General features: G+C 42.0%; 1 protein-coding gene across 6 annotated transcripts in view; it reads right to left on the reverse strand.

The window, feature by feature from the left end:
* Positions 1 to 9,685, reverse strand: part of Mark1 (microtubule affinity regulating kinase 1) — a 104,674-nt gene that overhangs the window by 94,031 nt on the left and 958 nt on the right. For 4 of the 6 annotated variants that reach the window (XM_019210436.2, XM_019210432.2, XM_019210437.2 and 1 more), the window contains exon 1: positions 9,612 to 9,677. The exons of 1 other annotated variant lie outside the window; for it this stretch is intronic. In XM_019210436.2, coding sequence (XP_019065981.1) covers positions 9,612 to 9,662 — 51 coding nt within the window. In that variant the 5' untranslated portion in view covers positions 9,663 to 9,677. Of the gene's footprint in view, positions 1 to 8,455; positions 8,620 to 9,611; positions 9,678 to 9,685 lie in introns of those variants that run through there. One more of the 6 variants, XM_019210433.2, reaches the window with a different exon arrangement.

The raw sequence follows: 9,685 nt of genomic DNA on the forward strand, positions 1-9,685 counted from the left end.
GGGAAATGGATAAACGGGGACAAATGCACACCCTGCTGAGCAGGTCAGTTCAACCGAGGCTGAGGCCACACCTCCAGTGTATCTGGAAGGTTCTGGAAGAGACCAGCATTCCACAGCAGAGTGGGCAGAGACAATGCCTCACCAGTGCAGGTGGGCACTGTTCATTGCACCAAGTGCCCGGAGATGACCCAGAGGCACAGGGAGGGAGGATTTCCTCTCTATCTGAGCGGGGACATCTGTCCTCAGGTGTTGGACACGGGAGCTCTTACTCCTCTGCTCTTTGGACTTGGACTGAACTATATCCCTGGCCTTCCAGGGTCTCCAGCCTGCACAGCATTCTCTTTTAAGCATGCAGTCAAATTTTTCAGCCTCCCAAAATAGCATCAAGCCATCCTCGCCATAAATCATAATGAATCTCCTCTTATATATCTCTATACATCCAATTGCTAGGTTTTCCTGGAGAACCCTAACAAACCTACCATGACTGAATTACAAAGAAACAGAAAGTCTAAGCAGATCTATAACTAGTAGAGATTGAATCAGTATTCAGAGATCTAACAAAGAAAAACATAAGACCAGATGGCTTCCCTGATGAATTCTACCAAACACTTAAAGAATAATTAACACTAGTGTTTTTCAAACTCTTACAAAAAATCAGAGAGAACACTTCTAACCCATTGATAATGCTGGTATTACTCTGATACCAAAGCCTAAATAAGATATTACAAAAAAAAAAAAAAAAAAGGAAGAAAGAAAAAGAAAACTACAGGCCAATATTCTTAATGAATTCAGATGCAAAAGTTCTCAAAATAAACAAACAAAAATCTGGCAAAGCAAAATCAATAGCATCTGAAAAGGATCACATACCATGACTGAGATTATGCTGGGGACCCAGGGATGGTGTAATATACAGAGGTCAGTATGATGCACACCACAATGACAGAAGATTACAATGTGATGATCATCCTAACAGATGCAGGAAAAGCAGATGACAGGACTAACACTCTTTCATGATAACAACACTCCACAAATATGAATAAGAAGTTAGCCCAACATAATAAAGACCGCACGAAAAGCCCACAGCAAACAACAAAATTAATGGTGGGAAAAAAATTCTTTCCTCTACCATCAGGAAAAAGGCCAAGAAGCCTTTCTCACCTCTTCTATTCAACACAATGCTGGAAGTCCTAGCTATAGCAGTAAACAAGAAATCAAAACAAACAGTATCCAAATCAGGAAGTAACAAATAAAATTATTTATTTGTTTATAAAACTATTTATAGATGAGATCATTATTTATATAGAAAACCCTAAAAAGTACACACAAACACACAACTGGAATGAATAAATTCAGGAAAATTTCAGAATACAAAAAAGAAATCGACACAGAAAAATCAGTTACATGTCTATACACAATGACAAGGAACTACTAAAAAGGAAACTAAGAAAAGAATCCCACTTTAAAAAATATCAAACAGAATAAAATACTTACAAATAAATTTAAACAAGCAGGGAAAGACTTGCACATGGAAAACTATAAAACACTGTTGAAAGAAATTGAAGATGAAACAAATAAATGGAAAGCTCATACTCATACACTGGAAGAATTAATACTTTTAATGTGTCCATACTACTCAAAATCATCTACAGATTCAATACAATGCAATGGTATTTTAATAGAAATAGAAAAAATTCAAAATTCACACAAAACCACAGTGGATTGTGAAGAGCCTAAACAACCCTGAGAAAGAAGCTAGAGGTCTCATGCTTCCAGGCTCCAAAACATATTACAAATCTATGGTAATCAAAACAGAATAGTACTGACATAAAGGCAGACATAGAGACCAAGGGAACAGAGTAGAGAGCCCAGAAATATAACCATCTGAACACAGTCAAATTTCTTCAAGGGCATTGTGGCGGGTTAACTAACTAATGGTTAGTTTGGAGTACCCAGCTGAACCAAGTGAGTGTGGCTCTGGGCACGGACGACCCTCCTGAGGACGATTGCCAATGGCATAAAAAGAGAACTGGAGGGGAGATCACGGCTATTGATTTTCTTGGAGACTTGCTGCAGCTGATTTTCCTGATGACAACTTAGCTGTCCCTGTTGTCGGAGTTCAGGTCCTCCCTGTCACTAGGAATTGCTGCTGTTCACATCAGGGAAGCTCCGTCTTTGCCTTGAGTGTCACTTCCTGGCTCCAGTGTGGATCACTCAGCCTGGTGGTGCAGACCCTTCATCCTGCCGGCACAGGCTTCCTAGCTTCCCCCACAGACTTGCATGAGCCATTGCTGTGGGCTCCAGACCTCTGGCTGGACTCATGAGGGGCACTGCCTAGGGCTCTAGGCCTTCAGCTGGACTTGTGTGGGGCATTGCCATGGGATCCTTGGCTAGATTCTTTGGGTCTCTAATGTGTGGACAGATCTCTTGCACTCCTCTGCATTTGACTTTTTGGGTGAATATTCTAAAATAATCCTATAAATTATGTGTCCTGTATTAAATCTATTCCCTTGTAAACCCTGACTGCAACAGGCATCAAAAAACAATAGGGAAGGTCAGTTCTCAACAAACGGTTCTGGGGAAACTGAATAGATCCATACAAAAGAATTATATTTGACCCTCACCTTACAACATACACAAAAATCAGAGCAAAATGGATGAAAGGTTTAAAAGTAAGACCTGAACTAAGAACCAGAAGAAAATTCAGGAATAAAGCTTCATGGCATTGTCCTTGGTAATTATTATTTCTTGGACATGAGACCAAAATCTCAGGCAACAAAAGTAAAAATAGATGACTACACTAAACTAAAAGGCTTCTGCCAACAATGCAATAGGGTGAAAAAGTAGCCTACAGAATGGGAGAAAATATTTGCAACCCACACATATGATAAGTTAACATGCAAAGCACATAAAGCACACCTCCACTTCAACAGCAAATGAATGAACAGCCTGACTCACACCTGAGCAAATGACGGGAATATATGTTTCTCCAAAGAGCACACAAAAGTAGCCCACAGATGCATGGAGCTGGCCAACACCGCTAATTATCATGGAAATGCAAAACTTCAAGGAGATAGCACTTCACGTCTGTTAGGACAGCTATTATCAAAAACTAAAAACAAAATAACATGAACTGACAAGAATACTGCAACCCTTATGCACTGCTTTTGAGAATGTAAAACTGGCACCTGCTATCAAAAAACAATTCAAGGATCCTCAACTAATTAAAAACAGAGCTAACATGTGACCCAGCAATTCCACTGCCGGACACTGACCCAAAAGAATTAAAACAGAATCTTAAGAGACATTTATATTTCCATGTTTTCTGCAGCATTATTCACAAATAAAAAGATATAATATAATAAAAAGTATCTCAAGTTTGCAACAGGGGGATTGCCGCAAGTTCAAGCTCAGCCTGACCTCATAGTAAAATCCTGTCTCAAAAGAAAAAGAAAAGAAAATAAGCAGGACGAAAAGTCTGACCTACATGCTATCATTAACTCACATTATGTTGAAATATAATTTACTATTGTAATATAATAAAAAGTGTTTAAATAAAAAATTTATCACAGTGAAAGACATACTGCCATTAATTCCCTCCAAGATACTCCTATGTTTTCAACATATTGATCCCATCATTCTTGACGCTGTCCTTTTTTCTCGATTAATTTTATTGGTACACTTTTGACATACATAATGAACACATTCACCACAGAGAATTTGCACCTGTATATAATACCTTCATTCTATTCTTCCCATTCCCATTCCCCCCTTCCCTTCTGAAGCAGCTCTGGAACCCTCTTTCCTGGGTGTCGTTATCTGCACTATCATGTGATATCATTCAGGACATTGCCTCCACGTCCTGATTCAACTCAAAACATTGACTTTTCGTGGTGCTTTAGACTTTGGGGAAGAGCCAGAAGGCACAGGATGCCGGATCTGGTGACTGAGGAGGGTAAACATACACTGTACCGTGCTTACGCTCCTGCCTTTCTGTTGGGTGGTGCTTAGCAGCAGCATTCACCGTATTTTTTATCACACCTTGTGAAGACCTTCATGAAAGAGGGTCCATAAGTGCTTCAGAAACTGGTAAGAAGAATGGGATGAGAGTGTTTGAAAGAAGAAGGGATATTCTGAGGGTGTTAACAGCCATACGTCTTTTACTACAATAATTTTTTAAATGTAAACATTCACCGTATGTTTTCATCATCCCTTGTAAAATAGCGAAGAAGTAGAAACAACCCAACAGTCCATCAGGAGATACTTTTGTAAACTAACTGGCACGCACACACACACACACACACACACACACACACACAATGGGGTATTATTCAGTCATAAAAAAGAAACCCTGTCATGAGTTAAAACATGGATAAACCTGAGTATACTCTACTACGTGAAACAAGATAAATACTGCCTGATTCTACCTATATATCTAATGTAGTCAAACTTATCAAAGCAGAAAGTAAGAACACTGGCTATTGGGGCTAAAGGGAAAAGGAAGTGGAGAGTTACTATTAACAGGCATAAAGTCATGCAAGACGAAAATATTCTAAATATATATGTCTTCAGATAACAACACTGTATTGTACACCTAAAGATTTGGTGAAGGCTCATCAGGTTATTTTTTTATCACAATTTAAAAATTCTACAGATGAATGAAGAGAGATTTAAATACAACTACAAAAAGACAGATCGAAACATATTATATAGGAAAACTCTAGTGCAGATTGTACTACAGATTGTAATACAAAGAAAAAGTGACATAAGAGAAAAAAATGCTAATTAGAAGTTAAAACATATGCGGGGGGTAGAAGAAGAAATTTTAGCATGTGTCATCAGAGTACCAGAAACACAGAGAGAACAGAGGCTGACACTATTCAAAGACAATGCAGGCAGATGCATTTCCAGGAAATCTTGATGAAAGATATATATCCACAGATAGCGGGCCACTTAGTGGGAAAGTGAACTGGTGGAAAAAAAGAGGGAGAAGCCGAGGACTATGGAGGAGTTAAGTCACACGTAATCTAATTAGCGTACAGAAAAGGAAAACACCAGAAGCAAGGTACTAATCAAAAACATAATCGATGATGAGTATACAGAAGTTATTTTTTTTAAATGTGAATACAGAAAGCAAGCAGGACAAGGGGAAAAAAATGAAAACCAAGACCTGTCATGTAAAGGTACAAGATCTCAATAATGAATGCAACTGTACTGTATACCTAAAATGTACCAATAAACTCATGAGAAAAAAAGAAAGAAAGAAAGAAAACAAGCAGGGAAGACGTTGTGGTGCACATCTGTAACCTCAGCACTCAGGAGGGTAAGGGAGAAGGACTGTCACAAGCCTGAGGCCAGCCTGGGCAACATAATGAATTCATGGCCAGCCTGAAGCTCATAGCAAGACCTGTTTCAAAATGAATGAAAGAAAGAAAGAAAGACGGGAGGGAGGGAGGGAGAGAGAGAAAAGGAAGGAAGGGAAGGGAGGGAGGATGAAAAGAGGCTCACATCTAAATGTAGTACAATGAAACTACAACAAAAGAACCTTAAAAAGACAGACACAAAAGACGAACTGCCAGCTAACGGATGACTTCCAAATAGCAACAGTGGAGCCCACAGACAACAGAATACTATTGAAAGAAATTAAGCTAAGAACCTATAGTTGCAGAGTGAGCAAAGCTGTCTTTCAAAAATAAGAGCAAGTGTGTTTTGAGATTTTAAAAAAGCAAGTTTGTTACTGACAATCCTTCTCCAAATGAACTTCTGAAGGTATTCACCAGAAAAAGAGAAAGTGACCTCCAAAGGAAAAGAAAAATGGAAAAAGAAATAATAACAACAACAATTTAGGCTTTTTAAAAAAGAAGAGTTAAGGACAGTATGTAGATCAGAACCAAGTGACAGATATTAAGACATTCCTTCTCCAGTGAGCGTCCCGGGTGTGCGTATGCGTGTGTGTGTGTGTGTGTGTGTGTGTGTGTGTGTGCATCCCATGGAGCCTCTGGAACCTGCCCTGCACATACACAGTGCTCAGTTACAAGGGAGAGATGCTCGCTGCGGTCACCTTGGGCTTCTGTTAAATTCACGAACCACGTAACAAAGGATTTGTAATTTGGGGACAAAGAGGAAAGGACAGGGCACTGCAGGCAGAGGAAACAGTAAAGGTTCAGAAGAAGTACAGATCTGGAAAGCATAACTTGTTCTTCCTCTTAAAAAGCACATTATATCATAGTGTATGCGCTTTTGAAATGTCTAAGCCAAAGACAAACAAAGAAAGCACTTCTTTGAAGCAATAGCACGGAAGACGTCAGAGTCGCTGTGACCTTGGACAGGTCACTCTGCTTTCTGAAGCTGCAGCCTCCCAGGTTGTAATAAGTAACATCTCCCCTTTCCTACATCACCAATGACGACAGAAGGGAGGGAAGGCCATGCCCCTACTCAGGTTCGATTTAAAGTATCCCAAGAAGTCGTCAAATCCACTTTCTTCATACTGATCAAAATTTCATCATAAGAAACTAGGAAGGCAAAAAAACAGTGAGCACAATCAGAGTTTTTCCAAAACACTAAAAGATTGTTTTTATCTTATTGAAAAGTACGTGGAAAAATAGCAATACATTAGCTTAATAGTAACATATTATCTACATCCATGCTGTAATCATCCAAGAATTGTCTATCAGAAAAATAATCTTTCAAGCACAAGTTATTTTTTTCTAGATTTACTCTTTACAACCTAAAATCAAACACATTTTGCACGGATTCTATAATCTGCAACATGTGCTTTCTATTTCACTATGAAGCATTTATTTCCTTACCAGTTAATTACTGGTCATTCAGTTGTATTTAGCCAGTTGAGGCCTATCAACGAGGCACGCGCAAACCATTTATCTAAGAAAATACTCCTGGAAAAGCACACACAGAATGTTCTGAAAGGAAAGCGATTCTGCTCACTCAACTATGGACAGCAGTAGTATGTAAGAGATCACTACCGTAATGTTCCCTTTTGGGGTTTTTAATTTACCTAATATACATTAGCAATCTTGGGTGGGGTAGATTTTACATATTCCCAAGGACACAAAATCTAAATATGTTATACTGATGAAGAAATTTTTTATATTAACTGCAAGTGACAATAAAATACTAAGATGGTTCTTTAAGTTATTGTATTAATTTTTATTTCTAAGGGTAATAAAATGTTTTAGGTTGCCATCTTAATATAATGAGTCTTCACAAGCTTTTAGTCCCATAAACATAAAACTTTCAGAAACATTCTTAAAAATACATCACTTGGTTGAAAATGACTACAAACAAATGTACATTTTGCCTACCACACTGGCATCAATTTACTGGCTAACGAGTAGGTCTATGGTTTATTTCACTGATGAGAGGGAAATAAGAACGGATAAAACCACCTACTACAAACCAGACACTGAAGAAGAGCCAGCAGTGATTTAAATAGCCACCAGTGGTGCCCTTTACACACCTAGAACACTTACAAACCGACGCGGCCCTGTGCCACACTCCTCCGCACTCTGCTCAGCTGGGGTGAGGCCTTCTGTAAGCTGCTTGAGGGGACAGGCCTCGTCTTAAATGTTTCTGTAGCCCCTTCCAGCTCAAAAACGGAGTCAAGTGCATGCTTATTAATGGCGACAGTATAATAGGTATTTTCCCTGGCAGTTAGGAGATAATGAGGGTGTGGCTTAAGTAAGCTAAGTGGAGATGTGGCTCTGCACAACACAGGCACAAAAGTGACTTGAGACGTACCACACGAGCATCTGCAGCTCACTTCCAGAGGTACTCCCGACAAAATATCTCACCATTAATGCCTAGCTTTAAACTCCTTTTTGTTGTTGATGCCGCACTTTGTGCTGGCCCGTAATGGCTACCTCTACAATGCCATCTCACGTCTGTAAAGTTCCATATTCAGACAGCCTGCGGTATTCAAAATTCAAGACAAATAAAAGCGATGCATTTTTCCTTTCCTAGCTTCACACACACAGTATTTTGCTAATAAAAACAAAGGTCATCAGCTGTTTCACACTCACACTCCAGAATGATGGGAATATTTTTAGAATTCCTCCTAGAAAAATCCTGTAGTAACTTGGTTTTAAAATCAACTTTGACCCAATTCTTCATCATCTTTCCCTCAGATCTCCTTCAAAATTATCCAATGACCAGAGACTGGGAACAGGGGACAGAGGCAGGGGACAGATTTTTTTAAACAACAGTCGTGATTTGAATTAAATTCCAGCATATGAACACGGCAATCCTACGTCATCTTTACTGACTTAAATGCATGTCCCTGAGAGACAAGAGCACACCCTGGAACATCCTCCAAGGAGCTCTTGCTGGATTTGTCCTTCCTTCCCATCATTCCACAAAGTTTCTGTTCCCCTCCTCTCTGCGGCGAAGTAATCTGTGCCCCTCCAACACTTCCAAAGTGCACCTGCATCTCTCCTCTTACCTTTCGTCTGAGGACGCCAGAACACTCCATGACGCTATCTTTCAAGCCTGTGAAGTCACTGGCACAGAGGGTGCTGGGGGGCTGAGGGGTTCACCAGAAAACTGGAGAGGCCTGGAGAGCTACTGCCCTCAGCGCCTTAACCTCCTCAGAAAAGCAGGCAGGGCTCTGTTTACAGGTCATGGGGATTTTATTCAAACAAAACAAAACACACACAAAGAGAAACCCTTTCTCACAAAGGAACTTGGGCACACACAATTGTACTCTTCAGAGAACTGGTCTTGTTCTTTCAGTTCACAAGAGTTTCCACACCCAGGACGTCTGCATCTTGATAAAAACTCCGGAGGGCAATCTGATCAGACACAGAACCTTCCCTTCAAAGCAGTGCACCGTGACACTCCCAAGAAGCAGGAGAGGCTGTTTAACTCAAACCTGCCCTGAATCATCACACTGACCAGGGAGAGAATAAAGTCCTCTGGCTTCCCAGGGCTTCTCAACACCGAGCTGCAGCCCAGGACACAGAGGCCCTCCTGACGTGAAGAGTGTCACAGGGCCTAATCGCAGGACCTAGCATGTCTCCACCTGGTCTTGTGCTGCTGCCTTTGGTGCCCATGACCCACAGTGTGGGCACAGTGTTGCAAAAAGCAAAGTCATGGGCAATGGTGGGGGGTGTGGACTGAAGGGAAGCAGGGTGTGGAGGTGGCTGTGGCGGTCACCACCGCTGTGGGGATGCTATGCCCACTCTGTGCTTCTGCCCCGGGCTCCAGGAGCAGGACCCTGCCCAAAGGCCAGCCGCGGACCGAGCCACAACACCAGGAACAGAGAGCCCCAGCCCGGGGTTAGGAGGAACAGAGCACAGCAGTCTGGGAGTGAGCGCAGGCTTCAGGGACCAGAGGCAGGGGCCAGAAGATCGACCGGGATGGGGACAGGAGAACGAGGGCAGGGGACCAAGGCACAGGGACAGGACTGGGGACAGGGACGGGGGTCAGGGAACAGGAGACTGGGAAGGGAAACGGGGATTGGGCCGAGGACCCAGACCAGGGCCAGGGCCAGGGCCAGGGTTCGGGACCGGGATGGGGGACCAGGGCCGGGGGCCGGCGACAGGAGACAGCGGACAGGAACGAAGGGCAGGGATCGGGGCCGGGGCCGGCGTACTCACGTTCTCGGTGTCGCGCTCGTTCACCGTGGGCAATGGCGTCCGCGCCGACATCTTGCGGCGGGGCCGGGCCGGTG

The sequence above is a fragment of the Fukomys damarensis genome, unplaced genomic scaffold (assembly GCF_012274545.1).
Source record: "Fukomys damarensis isolate Sample0158 unplaced genomic scaffold, DMR_v1.0_HiC HiC_scaffold_11, whole genome shotgun sequence".
In the NCBI taxonomy this organism is placed as follows: Eukaryota; Metazoa; Chordata; class Mammalia; order Rodentia; family Bathyergidae; genus Fukomys; species Fukomys damarensis.